General features: G+C 46.5%; 1 protein-coding gene across 6 annotated transcripts in view; it reads left to right on the forward strand.

Moving 5' to 3' along the window:
* UNC13B (unc-13 homolog B) overlaps positions 1 to 13,682 on the forward strand; it is a 196,960-nt gene extending 183,278 nt beyond the window's left edge. For 4 of the 6 annotated variants that reach the window (XM_090274335.1, XM_090274336.1, XM_090274340.1 and 1 more), the window contains 15 exons: positions 4,582 to 4,708; positions 4,956 to 5,052; positions 5,278 to 5,421; positions 5,740 to 5,817; positions 6,339 to 6,416; positions 6,656 to 6,744; positions 6,980 to 7,132; positions 7,257 to 7,380; positions 7,489 to 7,545; positions 7,737 to 7,817; positions 8,749 to 8,896; positions 10,600 to 10,656; positions 11,480 to 11,572; positions 11,752 to 11,911; positions 12,077 to 13,682. In XM_090274335.1, the coding sequence (XP_090130461.1) occupies positions 4,582 to 4,708; positions 4,956 to 5,052; positions 5,278 to 5,421; positions 5,740 to 5,817; positions 6,339 to 6,416; positions 6,656 to 6,744; positions 6,980 to 7,132; positions 7,257 to 7,380; positions 7,489 to 7,545; positions 7,737 to 7,817; positions 8,749 to 8,896; positions 10,600 to 10,656; positions 11,480 to 11,572; positions 11,752 to 11,911; positions 12,077 to 12,362 (1,772 nt within the window). In that variant the 3' untranslated portion in view covers positions 12,363 to 13,682. The remainder of the gene's footprint in view (positions 1 to 4,581; positions 4,709 to 4,955; positions 5,053 to 5,277; positions 5,422 to 5,739; positions 5,818 to 6,338; positions 6,417 to 6,655; positions 6,745 to 6,979; positions 7,133 to 7,256; positions 7,381 to 7,488; positions 7,546 to 7,736; positions 7,818 to 8,748; positions 8,897 to 10,599; positions 10,657 to 11,479; positions 11,573 to 11,751; positions 11,912 to 12,076) is intronic. The other 2 variants (XM_090274337.1, XM_090274338.1) reach the window with 1 other exon arrangement.
* The last annotated feature ends 3,861 nt before the right edge of the window (positions 13,683 to 17,543 follow it).

Consider the following 17,543-nt stretch of genomic DNA (forward strand, 5'->3'; position numbering starts at 1 on the left):
AGAAAGATACTTCTCCTCTCACTTCCCCTGTAGAGCACAGTCATAGATAAATTATTGTTCATCTTGTTCACTCAGCTTATTCTTTTTCCAGTTTGGTCTACAAAGGTGTCATTCTCTATTTGTATCACATCTTCTCATACCCATCTGTGCTCACTTATTTAGCTGCCGTTCCTGTCTGTTTACATGTTAATCTGTCTCCTTTGTCTATGAAAGTGGATCTAGGAGGGGAACAGTCTGGGAAAAGGACAAAACAGAGTCTGGATTTGTTACTTGGGTGTAGTGGCAGGGGAAATAGGTAATCCTCAGACTTAAACTTTTTGAGGTTTAGGATCAGTTAGTTGGTTTGTTTTTCTTTTTTAATTGAGGTGTAATTAGCATACATTATGTAAGTTTCAGGTGTATAACATAATGATCTGATATTTCTGAATATTGTGAAATGATCACCACAGTAAGTCTAGTTAACATTCATCACCATAAATAGTTATAAAAACTTTATTTGAGATGAGACCTTTTAATGTTTACTTTCATAGAAACTTTCAAAGATGCAACACAGTTTTTATTCAGTATAGTTACCATTCTGTACATTACATCCTCAGGACTAAATTATTTTATAACTGCAAGTTTGTACTTTTGACTCCATTCACCCATTTTGCCCACCCCACCCCCCACCTCTGGAAACCATCAATCTGTTCTCTGTAGAATCATTTAATTTTGAGGTTGAAAGAAACATGAAGATCTGCGCTAAGTTTGAGACAGCACAGACTGTACACACATTCTGTACTTCCACCCCAGAGTGGCCGCTTCCTGCCCACACTGGGTCAAGCCTGGGGCTGTAGCCCATGTTTAGCCTGTCAGGCCCGTGAGGAGTTCCCTTGCCCCTCTCCCCCAGGTAGCACTTGGAAAAGCTGATGGTCCCAGTTCTTGATAATGGATTTTGGGTGTGGAGGGAGATGACTATCTTTGAAAAGTGAATCCCACAAGAGAGAGAGTATGAAGGAGGGGCAGAGGTTTCAAACAGCTGTCTCAGGAGCTAAGTAAGAAGGGGAAACTGGGAAGCTGGGCTTCAGGCCTTTCACCTGTACCAGCTAGGTCAGCTCTGCTTTTCTCTGTCTTATATGGGGTTCTAGGTGAGATTTCTTTTGAAAGGAGAGTCCTGTTCTGCTAATGTTTACAGCAAACAAAAGGGTTGAAAACTGCCTTAAGAGAAAGAACTAATGTTGACCTAGTTTCACAACTCAATTTCACCACTTACTCAGCAGTGTGATCTTAGACGGAACGACTTAATTGTTGTGAGCTTCCATTTTCTCATCTGTAAAATGGGAGTGATCATAGCATCTGTTTCACTGAGCTAATAAAGTAACTGAGATGTATGTAACATCCTCAGCATACTGCCAGGCATTTGCCCATCACTTAATCTTAGATATTAAGGACTATAAAAAAAAAATATTGTAGGCACAGGAGCAGAGAGGCAATGTAAAAAAAGTAAGATTTCTATAAGAATTTTTTACCACAGGGGAAAATGAGGGCAGTTGGAACACGGAAAGGCCAGAAGCAGGGAGTGCAGATAATATTGTAATAATTTAGTCTGAGGGGATGGGGCTGGGATTAGAGCAGAGAAATAGAGAAGGAAGATTGGGCTTTGACAGATATTGGAAGGAAGTTGTCCAGGAAGTAGAATGTGGAGGGCAAGGGAAGAGGGAAAGTTTGAAGACCTGGATGACAAAATAATGTGTCGGCTTTAACTGTCACCCAATATTTTAAGTCAACTTTATTGAGGTATAATTTATATACAATATAGTAAAAACACTGAAAGAGTACAGTTTGATGAGTTTTAACAAATGAACACACCTGTGTAACTACTATCCTAATTAAGATATTAAACAAAATTTCTTTGTGCTCCTTTGCAGTAAATCCCCACCCCATCCCCTATTCATTGAGTACTTCCTTTGTGTCAGGCCCTGTGCTAGTCACTGGAGCCCCAATGAGATGAATGAGGCATAGGTCCAGCCCTTGACAAGCTCGCAAACTAGTCTAGACAACAGACATAAATTGGCAGTTACAATGTAAAGCTGTAAGTGCCACAAAAGGAATAAGCGTAGGGTGCTAAGAAGAGAACCATGTAGCCCAGTCCTGGAAAGGCTTCCTGAAGGTGGTAATGCACAAATTGAAACCTGAAAGATGACAGGACTTAGCCAGTGAGGATGGAGGACAGTAGTGATCCAGATTAGAGATGATGGTAATGAGATTTAGGTAATAGTGTGACTAGAAAGAAATGGATAGATTCCAGAGAAGTTTTGGAGATGAAATCTGCAGGGATTGGTGATTTAACTGGATGTGAATAAAGAGGAAGAAGGAAGCCTTGAGTATGATTCTCAGCATTGAACAAGAGGGTAAGATTAGTCTGTATATGCTGTTCAGCTTCAGCTGGAGCTGTTAAGATGGTGCAAGATGGGGACTAGAGTTAAACCTGGGCAAAGTGAGATGTTCCGTCAAAGTCATATATAGACATTACCAAAAACGAAGAGAGATTTGGGGAAAATGATCAACAAGCTGGATAGTTGAAATCCTGGTTGAAAGAACTCCCAGGAATGAAAGACGAATAGAGGAGGAAATTGGAAGTAAGGCATGATTGCATCTTTTGACAGATTAACTACACACACACACACACACACACACACCAACAATAACCTCAAGCAATTTTGCTGGAGCATGACTCTATGCACTTGTCAGAATAGTATTTTTTTTAATATTTTAAAAGATTTTATTTATTTATTTCTTAGAGAGAGGGGAAGGGAGGGAGAGAAACATTGATGCAGTTGCCTCTTGCATGCAACCAACCAGGGTCCTGGCCCACAACCCAGGCATGTGCCCTGACCAGGAATCAAACAAGCAACCTCTTGGGTTGCAGTACTATGCCTAACCCACTGAGCCATACCATTTAGGGACTTTTAGAATACTTTAAAGTATGACCAGTGTTTTTGCACCACAGAAGTTAATGTAGAAATTGGGGTTTGGCACCACAGTACAGGTGATGGATTGACAGAGAAAGGGAGAATTATATGTAAATACAATAATTGAAGGTCCCTAGAAGAAAGCAGTTAGGAATGCTAGGATGATGGAGCAACACTGCCCCCACTTCCAAATGATTACTCAACAAGAAAGAGGGAGGACCCTCCTGATGGTACCTTTTTTCTTTGTTTGTTTCAAGGCTCTTAAACTAGTTAAGGACTGCAGCGTAGTAGGGTGGAAGAGAAGGGGCAAGCCATGAGAGTGTGTCTCTGATGTCCCTGATTTTTTTCACCCCCTTTACTGTTCACTGGTCTATCTGCTCTGCCACAAGTCCACTGTCACTCGTATACAAAAAGTCCTCTTTCTGGGTGGTAAGAGCTTTTGGTTGTTGTCCCTTCATCTCCAGTTTTACACCTTTTCCTCTTGTCTGGCTCATTGCTTCATAAAGTAAACTGCAAATGCAACTTCAGGTTGAGTTGGTGTTGCCTGCAGTGCCAGGAGATGAAATTCCTGGGACCCAGAGCCCTTGGAGGCTGCACCCCAGGCTTCCACTTCCTCCTTGAGTGTCTGCTGCACTAATTCAGAAGGGCCAGCTGCCCCACACTGTATGTTCCACCTTGACCTGGAGGAGCATCACCTATGGCAATTCACAGTTGAGCAATAGAGTTCCCAGGGAAAATGGCCTTCCCTTCTGTGTTGTTCAGTAGTCTCTCCCATTTCCTTGCTCTTACATTGTATTATGTATAAGCACACACAATTGGATTTAATTATTCAAATTAATGCTTCATCTCTAAAACGGGTAGATGATGAGAACCTGTGTTTATGGTTAGTGCTCCTGACCCTGGGAAAGCTGTGGGTGCTCTTTGTCCTAGATTTTCCAGAAGGCCATGGAGACTCTGCTGGAGACCTTCCAGGTCCGTAACGAGCATCCCATTTTCTGTAACATGAATGGTCCTTTCATCTGGCTGTGTTTCCATGGTTTCCAGACTGTTCTTTTTGCAGACTTCTTTGAGAGTTCATTTTTCAGTGTCTTAGCTCTGCTCTGGGGCCCTTCAGTTGCACCATGGCTGCTCAGCTGCAATTTCTGTCAGCTTGGGTCCACTTTGGCTTTCCCTGTGTCTATGTGTTGTCACGGACCCATTCATGTCATGTACAACTGCTCATCTTTGCATTTTTAAGCTTGCATTTAAGCTACTAGGATTAGGAAATCCCTGGAAAACCGTCATCCCTCTCCAGTCCTGGACAGTCTCCCTACTATTAGCTCCCATATCCCTTTCTCATCTTCTTCACTAGAGGCCAGTACCTCACCTGGCACTTCCAAAAGCCAGAGCAGTAAGACTATAGGCCTTATCTGGGAGTCTGGCTTAGTCTCTAAAGGAAGATTTAGGCCAGGCTCTTAGAGAGCAGAGCACTCAATGGTGGTGGGGGAATGGCTGTGAGGAGGTGGTTGGGAGTCACCCTTATAATAAGACATCTGGTAGAGCTGCCTGACTGGATCTGCTGCCTTGGGAAAACTCAAGAACCAGGGCCTCTACTGCCAGGACCTGACCCAGCCTCCTTCCCTACCACTAGAGCACGAGAAAGACCGGCTGTGTAAGAGCGCTGACTACATGAACCTACACTTCAAGGTGAAGTGGCTCCACAATGAATATGTGCGGGATCTGCCTGCCTTCCAGAGGCAGGTGCCTGAGTACCCAGCGTGAGTCACCAAGTGGGCACCACGAAGGGAAGGGAAGGGGGTCCATCCGGCTTAGGGGGTATGTGGGGCCAGTATCCTCAATTTGGTTCAGGAAGCTAGTCTTGAGACTGCCTGTTATGGGCACTGCTATAGGAAAAGTGTCAGACCATGCCCTACCATCCAGAAGACCCCAGTCTGGGGGTGCTGTCAGGCACATGGCATATGCCACCAACAAGCTCCATCCCCCAATTCTCTTACTTGGCTGCAGGTGGTTTGAGCAATTTGTCCTACAATGGCTAGATGAGAATGAGGATGTATCCCTGGAATTCCTGCGTGGGGCCCTGGAACGAGATAAGAAGGATGGGGTAAGTCGAGGGCTTGGCTGCATGGGGCTGAGACCAGCAATTAGTGGTCAGCTGATGTTCCTGGACTTTAGGTAGACTGGCTCTCCCTGCCTGTGGAGTTCATGAGGAGAACTATTGAGGGCCTCTGAGCCACTCTTGCTGGGCTGAGAGCCCTTTTCAATGAACCCTATGAACTTGGGAAAAGGTAGTGGCTGAGTATGCTGACCTGTACGTGGCCTTCCTTAGTTCCAGCAGACATCAGAGCACGCACTCTTTTCCTGCTCTGTGGTGGACGTCTTCACACAGCTCAACCAGAGCTTTGAGATCATCCGAAAACTGGAATGCCCAGACCCCAACATCCTTGCCCGATACATGAGGAGATTTGCTAAGGTGACCATGACCCTCCCTACCCTCTTCCCTTAGGACCACCACACCCACAGCCTAGTCACAAGCATGAGCTCAGCTCTTTGTGGTGGCCGTTGGGTGAAACCTGGTGTTACCCCATTGTCCTTTGTTTGTGTATGGGGTGGACAGGTGGGTTTGTCTCATTGCTGTTTGGAGGTTGAGAGGGAGCTTTGTTTTTCTTGTGAAATTCCCCTTTACCTCTGTGTTGTATTGTTCTAGGATGAGAGGTGTGACTTCTCAGGCAAGTTCCTTGTGGGGAGAGCTAAGGGTTCCCTCTCCTTTCCTTTTCTCCTCTTTGCTCAGACCATCGGGAAGGTGCTGATGCAGTATGCAGACATCTTATCAAAGAACTTCCCAGCTTATTGCACAAAGGAGAAAATGGTGAGGTTCAGGGCCTAGGACCCTTGGAGAAGGAATTGGAAGACACTTGAATCCTTACTTTGGAAGCTATCCTTAGAGCTGAGGGTGGAGATGCTGCTCCTGACTTCTGATTCCCACCAGAGCTTCGCTTGAGATTGTGCCACAGAATAATAAGTACTTCTTTCTATCTAGGAGTTCCTCTGAGCTTCCTTGTAATACTTTATCCCCTACTAAGCTAGACTTGTATTAGTCTTTTTCTTAAATAAAACAAAGCTGAGATATTCAAAGAGTTATAAAGGATAATACCGTGAACACCTGGGGCCCACCACTCAGCTTAAATACAGAAACATTTGCTTCTAGTCTTCATTCATGGAGAATTGTCTGAATTGGTTCCAGATCTCAGTGCTTAGGGAAAGACACATGTAATGCCTATCATAAATTCCCTGTGGCTTTTGGAGTAGTGTGAGAGAGGGAGGAACGCTACCCCGATGGGTCCCGTGCTGAAAGGAGCCAAGACTCAGCAGCTCCATCTGTCCCCAAAGCCCTGCATCCTGATGAACAACATGCAGCAACTGAGGGTCCAGCTGGAGAAAATGTTTGAGGCCATGGGAGGCAAGGAGGTAGGTCTTAGGGTTTGGGATTTCAGTACTCTTCCTTTATTTCTGAGCTTCCTGACTACAGAACTCTACCCTCTCCTGACTGGGTATAGGCCAGGAGTTTAGCTTTGGGTCCAGGCTGGCTTGGGCTGAGAGATTTGAGTAGGCATTGGGGTAAAGGCTCTACGGGGGAGGAGTGGGGCACAGAGGGGATAAAGGAGTAAGAGAACCAGTTTAGCAAAGCCCACCTCTTGTGGATACAGTTGGACCCTGAAGCTTCAGACAGTCTGAAGGAGCTGCAGGTGAAACTGAATACAGTTCTGGATGAGCTCAGCATGGTGTTTGGAAACAGGTTAGTGGCCCCAAAACAGCCTTCAGAGCCAGATGTGGTCCCTGGCCAATCCCAAAGCCCCTGCCCCACACCCATCCGCCCAGTTACAGGTATGTGGATCTTCCCTCTGCTTCTGTTGGCCCTCCCTGTGGAAGCTGTACCGTGAGCATTCTGGAGTAGGATCGAATAGCTGGTGCTGCTCCAGGAACAGTGTGTGTTTGGGAAGGAGAGGGTTGTATTCTGGGCACATGTGTAGTTTCCAGGTGCGGATTGATGAGTGCGTTAGACAAATGGCCGACATTCTGGGCCAGGTGCGGGGCCCAGGGAATGCATCTCCCAATGCCAGGGCCTCAGTGGCTCAGGATGCAGATAGCGTGCTCCGACCTCTCATGGACTTCCTGGATGGCAAGTGAGTATAGTACTCGGGACTGTCCTCTGGGACAGGCAAGGCAGAGGCAATCAGACAGAGGAGCCTCTTGGGGAGTGGGGTTCTCACTCACCCACCCAGCCTTACCTGTTGCCTGGGCCTGCAGCCTCACCCTCTTTGCCACTGTGTGTGAGAAGACAGTCCTGAAGCGTGTACTGAAGGAACTCTGGCGGGTGGTAATGAACACAATGGAAAGGATGATTGTTCTGCCCCCCCTCACTGACCAGACGGTAAGGACACTTCCCTTCAACTTCCTCCTGCTGTGTCCGTCACCTCATCCCATACTTCCTGATCGAGTTTAGAGTCCTCTGCTTTTGACTGGCTCCCTCTCTGCCCAGGGCACCCAGCTGATCTTCACTGCTGCCAAGGAGCTGAGCCATCTTTCCAAACTCAAGGTACTCTAGATGTGTGGGGTCCTTCTGAGGGCAGTGGGGAGGGGCTTGTCTAGAAGGAAGGAAATTTGAGCACTGGAGACTGAAGAGGAGGGAAAGGAGAGGAACATTTAGCAATGGGTTGGCAGGTAGGGGCAAGATTTTCATGACAACCCCGAGCTGTCACGATGCTGTTGCTTACTCTGTGATTCCAGGACCACATGGTGCGAGAGGAAACACGGAGTCTTACTCCAAAGCAGTGTACCATCCTTGACCTCGCGCTGGACACCATCAAGGTGGAGACCTCCCCTGCCTCTGGGCAGTCTTACTACCACACCCTCTTAGCCTTGGCATTTCACTCTGCCAGACTAAGTGTCCCTCGGGCTCTTGCCATCCCACATCAGAAGAGAGTGGTTTTTATTTCTTTCTCTGTTATGTCTATATTCCTTTTGGGGAGCAACCAAAAAGGCACCTCCTGTGTAGTCTCACGTGACTCACCATGGCCCTGGAATACTTATTCCTGGGTTCTGAATTGCACACATTCAGCTCACTTAGTTCTTCATTGCCATTCCTGAATATTTTCCACTGAGAATTAATCTTCCAGATCCTAATTCCCTGGATCTAGCTGACATTTCCCTTTTCCCTTAGATATAAAGTCATCTGGGTTTTCACAGCATTTTTTTTTCTACTACCCGTTTATTTATTCAATGAGACAACACGCACCAGGCACTATGTACTGTGAAGGATACAGAGAGAATTAGATATGGTTCCTAGCCTCAAGGTGGTTATAATCTGGTAAGGTGGTAATAAGGCAGGTACATAACTGTGATTCAGTGCACTTGAGAGAGGTATATCATAGGCATAATGTTCTCTAAGAGCTTGGAGGGGTAAAAGAGCACTTCCCGCTACTCTCTGCCTGAAATGCATCCATCCCATATCTTTGCCTGTCCAGCTAGATCCATTCTTCAAACACCACAATCCAGTAGCATGGCCATCCCCTACTCCACCTGCCAGATACCCAGATAATACTGTTCACCTGAGACTGTGACTCTGGCTCTGTGTGGTATTCCTGATCCTGTTGTTTACTGAATGACTTATTGTCCTCACCATCCTCTCTGGCATCTTCATTCAGCTTCTGCTCAGATATCATTTCTCTGAGAACAGTATTGGGAAGCTGCCTCACTGTAAGGGGATGAGGCAGTAGCAAGTACTCTTTTTGTCTTTCAGCAATATTTTCATGCAGGAGGCAATGGGCTGAAGAAAACCTTCCTGGAGAAGAGCCCTGATCTGCAGTCCTTACGCTATGCTCTGTCTCTGTACACACAGACCACAGACACACTCATCAAGACCTTTGTGCGCTCACAGACTGCCCAGGGTAAGGCCTAAGGACTTTGGGTTACCACCTCCCTGCCCTGATACATCTCTGCCCCTAGGGAGTCAGTGTCCTCTAGCCCTTAGGGAGGAAGATCCTTGTGCTTCTTCAGAGATCCCTTCACACTCAGACCCCAGGATTTCTTGAGGGATGCCAATACCCATCCCCACACCAGACAGGAGACTCACAGGACCTGGGAAATGTGCCTGAGATGTTTCCCCCCTAGATATTGACAAATACATGTTTATTGAACTCAAGTAGTACACACTGTTTGGTAGGAAAAGAATCTGTCAGGAAGCTTGGAGAATGAGTAGATGAGACGCTCGTGACAACTCATAGCTTTGGGAACCTTAGCTGGAAGTTGTCGTAGAGATAGAAAGCAAAGACTTAACCAGATTCTCCACCATGGACGAGAAGAGAGGCAAAACATGGGAACAGTTGAAGAAAGGGTGCAGATCATAGGCACAGCTGAATTCCAGCCTCATGGGTGATACTAATGCACAGGAGACCCAGGCAGCTGGTTTTCTCCCAGTGACTTCCAGTCCTCAGAACCCCTCCCTGCCTCCAATCATGCCCATCCATAACAAAACACATCTGCCTAGACATTGTTAAATTCTGACCATGACCCTGGAGCAGGGCCCTCCCAGGAAGGACCTTCAAGTGCATTCGTTATTGCTTGCTCCAGGGAGACCTTAGCATGCTTCCTGGGGGAGTGCAGCTGGTGTAGGAGAGAGTGGGAAGGCTTAGGCCTTACTAAAGTGTAGATCTGGAGCAGAGAGCTAACTTGGAAGGCAAGAGGGATCTAAGCAGTTAGATTGGACTTGATGGAAGGTGAAAAGATACATAATACCTGCAGTACTGCTCCATTTTCCACACCTGTTTTTATTTCAAGTCCAGGGTGGGAAGAAGAGGGAGCAAAAGAAGTTATGAGCCATGCCCTGGCCGGGTGGCTTAGTTGTTTGGAGCGTTATCTCATACACCAAGAGGCTGCAGGTTTGATTCCCAGTCAGGGCACATACCTAGGTTGTGGGTTCAAGCCCCAGTCAGGGCATGTATGGGAGGCACCCGATCGATGCTTCTCTCTCTCTCCCCCTTCCTCTGTCTCTGAAATGAATGAAAAACATATCCTCGGGTGAAGATTAAAAAAAAAAAAAAAAAAAAAGTATGAGCCTTGCTGAAGGGGACAGAGAAAACTTTTACAGAGCTGAGTACATACAAAGGCCTATAACATCAGGGAGGATCTGCATTAATCCAGAAAGACTTTTTAAAACATTGAGCTTTAAACTCAATATAAAGATGGGTAGAGGCTGGAATGGGCAGATATGAGGTAAGATCAGGAGTGGGCACTGCAGAGAAGATCCGAGTTTCTATGTGTGTATTTCTACACGTTGCTTTATTGTTTAAGAGCCTCGGAAATGAGAGCCTACAACCTTTCTCTTTCGTGCTCCACTGGTCTCAGATACCTTCACTCTCTATGTTCGACTGCTTCTGTCCATGATTTGATTGATCTTTGACCCATGTCTAATTTGGAGTATTCAGGCACTGACCCCAGCTTTTTGACTTCTCTCTCCACTGTACCCCATCTCTGTGCTCACTCAGAATATGTGTAGAGCTGCTCTGAATGACTGTTAACTCCTTAGACTACTAACTGATTGTTCTTTCTCTGTCCTACTGCTGCTACTACCTCTTGACTTTCCTGTCCTCAGTGCATGATGGGAAAGGTATTAGGTTTACTGCTAATGAGGACATTCAGCCGGAAAAGGGTATGTTATACACCATGCAATATGAATGTAACATGGGCTAACACTGTCCCCTGTAAACTGGAATGAGCTGCTTATGTTGAGAGTGGGGAAACTAGGTGACAAAGTTCAGAAGCTCTGTCCCAAGTCTCAGAGAAGGACATTGTATTCATACCGTCTGAAACTGGGTTACCAATAGTTCTGTCCTCAGAACCCTCCCCTCCCCTCCACCTTAAGACAAAGAAAGAAGTTATCTGTGATGCAGGGTACTAGTGTTTTCCTTCAAAATAGAGTAAGGCCTCTGCTGAGGGGATCCCGCAAGTTGGCCAGACATTGGGATTGTGGAGCTATTAGTAGAGAGGTCCAAATCTGAGTAGGACAGAGACTTTCTGAGCAGGTCAGAGTCCCAAGCAGGGGCCTCCAGGAATCTAGGTATATGTGGGAGGTTACTGCTTTTGGCTAAATGGGACCCACATTGTTCCATTAAGATCATGGGGAGGGCAAAGTTCCCAGACAAAGACACAGGGTGGCAGCATTGTCCTTCCCCAACATCTTTCAATGAAAAACTTCAGCCTAAGAGATAGGAGAGATTTGAGGAACCTGAGAGATTCCTGGGGAATGTTTGAAAGTTTTGCCTAAAATCTTGTTAGCTTAACTTTTATTTTAATACACAGTCTCATTCTTTATCCCCTTTCATTCACTTCTCCCATGTTTACTTCCCTATGGCTATTGTGGGTGACTGCTGCTTGCTTTAGGGTATAGGATGGTGGCCTCCTAACTCCTCAGTTTTAGCTGGAATAATTAGACCTAAAGTCTTCTCCAAGTCATCTGTCCATCTGTCCCTCAGGATCTGGGGTGGATGATCCTGTTGGAGAAGTCTCTATTCAGGTGGACTTGTTTACACATCCTGGAACGGGGGAGCACAAGGTCACAGTGAAAGGTGAGTGGCATGGATTTATAGGTCTCAGACCTTTTCTTGCCCGGTGGCCTCATCAGTCAAAAGCAGGGGCTCCTTAACCCGGCCCTCCAGCTTAACCCTCTTCCTCGGGAATGTCACCTGGGACTCAAAAACTGGTAACTCTTGGTGGGATCCCTCACAAGTTTCCTTTGTTTGGGCAGTGGTGGCTGCTAATGACCTCAGGTGGCAGACAGCAGGTATGTTCCGACCCTTTGTGGAAGTGACCATGGTTGGCCCACACCAAAGTGATAAGAAGAGGAAGTTTACAACTAAGTCAAAAAGTAACAACTGGGCCCCCAAGTACAATGAGACATTTCACTTGTAAGTTATGGGATGGGGGACCTGCGGGACTCTGGGATGGGGGTGAACTGGTAGATAAGACTTGAGAAGGGAGAGGAGGAATGGGCTGGATGGCAGCTGGGGTGAATTCAGTTGAAGACTCCCTCATTTTTGGCCTTCCACCTTCCACCTACCCTGTGCCCACAGCCTCCTGGGAAATGAAGAGGGGCCTGAAGCATATGAGTTGCAAATATGTGTGAAGGATTACTGCTTTGCCCGGGAGGATCGCGTTCTAGGGCTGGCAGTGATGCCTCTGAGAGATGTGGCAGCCAAGGGCAGCTGTGCCTGCTGGTGCCCCTTGGGCCGGAAGATCCACATGGATGAGACGGGCATGACTATTCTCCGGATTCTGTCTCAGAGAAGCAATGATGAAGTGGCTCGAGAATTTGTGAAGCTCAAATCAGAGTCTCGTTCCATGGAGGAGGGGAGCTGAGCACCTAAACTCCTGGGCCAACCAGATGGCACCAGTTCCACAAATCAGGGCCATTAGGAGTTACTGTGTCACCACCGTAGGTCCTCATAGTTAAGAGGCTGAGTCAGTTAAAGAAATTTAAGGAAAATTTTGGGGTGGTGAGAGTTTGGCTCTTCACAGAAAATGTCATGAACCCCTGACCAGCAGGTCTGCGGTGCTAGGAGCTAGGCGGTAGGGGTTACTGCATAGGAAGATTTTCCATTAAGAGTGAGACAGACATTTCTGAGCGTGTCAGCCATTCTTGGTAGACATCCCTCCACCCCACACCCCATGTCTACTGTTCTCCATACCACACCTCATCCAGTTGGACCCATGTGTACCAATCATTAGAAGAATAAGTTTAGAGGGTCAGTACCTTGTGCCTGGCTAGCTAAGTAGTCAGTGGAGCCTATAAGTATCACTGAGCCCTGTAGTCTGGATTGAAGTATAGCCTGGGCAAGAGCACACAATAGAATTCAGACTGTCCCTTGAGCAAAATCCACTGGTTTTGTGTGGCTCCTGTGAGAACAAGGCTTTGAAACTGAACAAAATACCTACTAGAAATGAGCTATACTAGGCCCTTACCCAGTTTATATCTGTCATGAGCAGAAGGAGGTTTATATATATGGTGCTTCAGAGCCTTGAGCAGAATATTCCCTGGAACCCAAGCACCAGAGGCCGCCTTCCCAGGAGTCCCCCCTACCTCTGTCCTGTAGGAAGGGGAGTGATGCTTCAGGACATGAGAGGCTGTCATTATGTGTATGCATTTGATGGCTAGTTGAAGGATCCAGGGGAGAGGGCTATATTTTCTTCTTGGGTAGGTCCTAAACAAAGCCAAAATTTTTGTAAATTAGTAGAGGAGGAGTCCTCACCTATGGACACCGCTTTCCAACTGCCCTCCCCCTTATAGAAAGAACCTAGCCTTTGACCTCATTCTCTTTCATGAGGTGAGCTGCTGTTCTCCTCATAGATATTCAAACCTCCGTAAGAAACTTGGACTATGATCCTCTGTACAGGCTGGATGGAGGGGGCCTCAACTCTCCTGGGAGGTCAGAGACAAACTTTCAAGGGGTCACATGGACTTCCAGGCCTTTGTTCAGACATGTGATATGGTCCTTTAATATCCTTGGTAGCAGCCTCCTGGACTTCCTTCCTGAACTTTTTGAGAACTTTGCATTGTCTACAGCTATCCTGGCCATTACATGAAACAAGAAACTAAGTTGTTATTGTTGTTGTTAATTATTGTATGTGCCATTGTTACAGGAGATTATTGGCTAGTCTGTAATAAATTATCTTATAGCAGCCTTTGGGGTTTTGTAATTCTGCTAAACCGTGGAAAGCTGTAGGAATGACTATTTTATAAAATGGTAGATTCTGGGCCAGTGGCCTTTTCTGCTTTTTCCACCCACCCCTAATCCTACCCTCCTCTCCCCCTACCCCTGTAAGTGGTGGAGCCTAAAGCAGCTCTGGATAAGCACCAAGCAGTAAAGCAGCCCATGTGCTAGTATTTTGGCCTTGATCTGAGACCAGACAGTCCGGTTAACAGTCATGGGACCCAGGGCATCAGCTTCCTGCAAAACGTTCGGAAAAGTAGCGGATGACCTGTCAGGGAGAACTAGTCCATGCTCTGTCTCTCCTTTTCTAGAATTATGAGGCTCTTCTAGGACTGACACACCTGAGCTGTAAGGACAAGGCAGGGGCCTGCTGAGAAAAGATGTGTCCTCCGAGGTTGGTGGAGGGCTGAGGCTGCTGTGTACAGGACAGAAGTGTAGGCCTAGGAGTGCACAGTGGCCTTTCATGCAGGGAAATTCAAGGAAGAAGAGCTGGAGTAGAAAGTCTACTCCAAAATGGGGTAAACAAGGTAAAAGTGAGGCCTCCTGGCACGAAAGTGCTCACCTATTCTCAACCAGCAGGCACACTTCTGGGCTGGGGACTGAGTAAGGGCACAGATGAGGGAACTAACTGGAGCTTCCCAGTTTCTCATTTCCACTTGCTTGCTAAAATCCTTACAATTCAGTTGCCGGTCATTTTTAAACTTCTCTTCCCCCAAACAGTTGCCTATCATTTCTGCTTCACTTACCTTTTAAATCCATTGCCTCACCTCAGTTCCCAGTACCACAAGTGGAGTGCCTTGTAAATTCCTGTCTGGCTTACTGATAATCATGTCTGCATTCTGCCCCTGCTGTCCTCACACACTTCGCTCTCTTTCCCGTTAAAGCTCTAGTCTTTAGGCTGAAACTCCAAGGCCCTTCAAGAGAAGTGCAGGCACCCCTCACCATCCTGCAGCTGTTCTAAAACCACTTTCCCCCCACCCTCCAAATACCCCTCCCCTCAACGCCCCCCCCCCCCCACACACACACATTGTGCACTACTACCCCCTTGCTGAAATATCCTCAGCCTTTTCCACTGCTTTCTAGGTTCTGACATCTTGGCTGTCTTTAGGACCAAACCAACCCTGGACACCCTCCCCACAGCACTCCACACTGTTACAATTCACTTGTCTTCCTGCGCCCATCAGCCTAAAACTACCCCAAAGGGAGGGTCTGAGTATTTCACCTCCCTTCACCTAGCTACAGTGGGAAAGGGGACGGGGGGGGGGGGGGGGGGGGGGGCGGGGTTGGAGGCAGGCCTCGGGGAAAGGGGTGTGGTCGGGGCGGGGGCGGGGCTCTCCTCTGGGCTGGAACCTGGGGCCCACAGCACCTGCGCAGAAAGGTGCGTTAAGATGGACGTCGCTGGCTGGAGTCGACGGCTGCACGGCGATGGTGAGCAAGAGGAGCCCAAAGGTGGCGCCCGAGGAGAGGTTATTGCGTTCTTCCTCCTGACATTGAAGAAAGACTATCCCCACCCTACCTGACATTCGTACCCCTCTGTGTACTTTCCAGTTGCTGTCCATCCGCATACTTCTTGTAAACTTTCCCCCCACTACTCCCCCAGGTTACTTCCTCCTCCTTATACTCGAATATACAGGTTTTCCAGACACACAGAAGATACCTAGCAAAGGGGATGTTTATCCCACGAATACCTCTCAAAGGGCACCCATTTATCCAGTTACCTCATAGAGCAGGCCCCCAGCCAAGGCAGTTTTGTCCACTTTGCCAGCAGTATCCAGATTCTCTGAGAAGAAGGTATAAATCTTACATCATTATCTCACTTGAAAGTGGCACACTTGCCGCCATCCCTCTCAAATGGTGCAGGAGACCTCCTTAAAACTGGCTGACTACTCATGATTAACAGGCTTGCAGGTTTGGCTTAGTAGCTAACTTTTTAAAACCAGATTTCACATTTTTAAAAATGCAGAGTTCTAGTTTTTTTTTTAAACTGAATGATCTGTTAACTCTTAGCTCACATTCTCACAAAGTGACAGATGGTTGGAGTTGGGAAGCAACTAGTAAATTAGTACAGTTCATTATGGACTCTTGTTACTTTTAATTTTCTTTTATGTATTAAGCTTTACATTATTTGCCTGTACGTGGTAAGCATTTGAGTTTTTGACCCCTGAGGGAGGACTTTGGATAATTTTCTGCCCCAATACTTTGATCTCTTAATGGAAACTGAAATACAAAGAGGCTGGGTTTGTATTTAGGCTGTCTGTTGGTTTCTGCAATACACTTATTAGAATATAATGATCCTAGTAGCTAAAATCCAGGGTGAAATCTAAACTTTTTATTTTATTTTATTTTTTCAGATTTTATTTACGTTTAGAGAGAGGGGAAGGGGAAGAGAGAGGGAGAGAAACATCAATGTGTAGTTGCATCTCTCACACCCCCAACTGGGCACCTGGCACAAACCCAGGCATGTGCCCTGACTGGGAATCAAACCTGCGACCCTTTAGTTTGCAGGGCAGGGCTCAGTCCACTGAGCCACACCAGCCAGGGTTGAACTTTTTTTTAATAGGCGAATTCAATGAAAATATCTGTAGGTTGTTCCCTGGTGTATAATTTTAGGAGTGGGTTATCAGCATACTAAGAACCCAGTGCATGCTGAAGTAGTAGGAAGAGTCTAGATTATGGACCTAAGTGTGCCACTATATAGCTGTGAGAGACTTGCCCTGTGTGAGCCTGAACATCACCATCTGTAAAATAAAGAGGTTAATACAAGGTAAACTCAGAGGTTCATTCTAGGTGAAATATGTTTGCTTAGAGATTCCGCTTGCTAAAGTTCCCTACCCCTAAGGAGTTGTTGCACTGCTGGGATGGTCAGACTAACAAAACTGAACAGTCATAGAACTTCAAGGATAACAGAGTGCTAATATCACACTAGCTTCAGCACAATGGTGGTTATAACATTGCTTCTCTGGTAATAGAGTATTTAGAGAGACTTCCTGGAAGACTGGGTAGACCTGGAAGAATGGTACACTTTGGATTAGAGGAAAGGAAACTATTTCAGATTTTGGGAATTGAATGAATTGAAGTGCAAAGGAGAAAAACATGCCATTTATTGTTGTCCTAGTGTAGCAGTCAGAATCTTTGCAGGAAAACAATGCATTCAAAAGTGTTGAACTGAAGAGAGTTTAACCAAAGGACTATTTACAGAGGTATGGTCAGTGTTAAAAGAACTAGAATGAAATGGTGAAACACAACAGTGGCAAATCAGTAGCACTCCTGAGTCTGAAGGGAAAGGGGGGAGGGGGTTGTTACCAGGGCCTAGCTAGAGCTACTGACTGAAAGAGAGACTAGACTGCCTGACAAGAGCTGTGGCCGTAAGTGCTAAGCAGCGACTGTAAGAACTTGACAAGGCAGATGAAGTAGAAAAATAAATGCCCTAACCTTTCTTCCCTCATGTCCTCCAGTCTTCAGTTACTACCTTCCATTGGTAAAGCCCAATTAGAAGCCAAGGGACAAGGTAGTCTGGGTGATGTAGTTCACAGAGGTCAGCTTCTCAGATCACAGAGGGAATTGGGGAGGAGGAGACACAGCAAACAGATTAACCAGCAAACATGATACCAAGGGAAGGAAAAGCCACCACTATGGACTTTTTCTCTCTGTTCAAATTCAAAATCTACTCTAAGACTTAGTCTCCTTTGCTGTAAAGTGGGGATAGTAATGCTTTTGTCCCAGGGAGATTGGGGGTGGGGGTTCTGATATGAGATATGAAGGTGCCTATCACAGAGTCTGATATATACTAGAGGTTCAGTATATTTTAGTTCCTTTCTTCCTTTCTGTA

This window comes from Furipterus horrens, unplaced genomic scaffold (assembly GCF_987537825.1).
Source record: "Furipterus horrens unplaced genomic scaffold, mFurHor1.1.pri manual_scaffold_4, whole genome shotgun sequence".
Lineage (NCBI taxonomy): Eukaryota > Metazoa > Chordata > Mammalia > Chiroptera > Furipteridae > Furipterus > Furipterus horrens.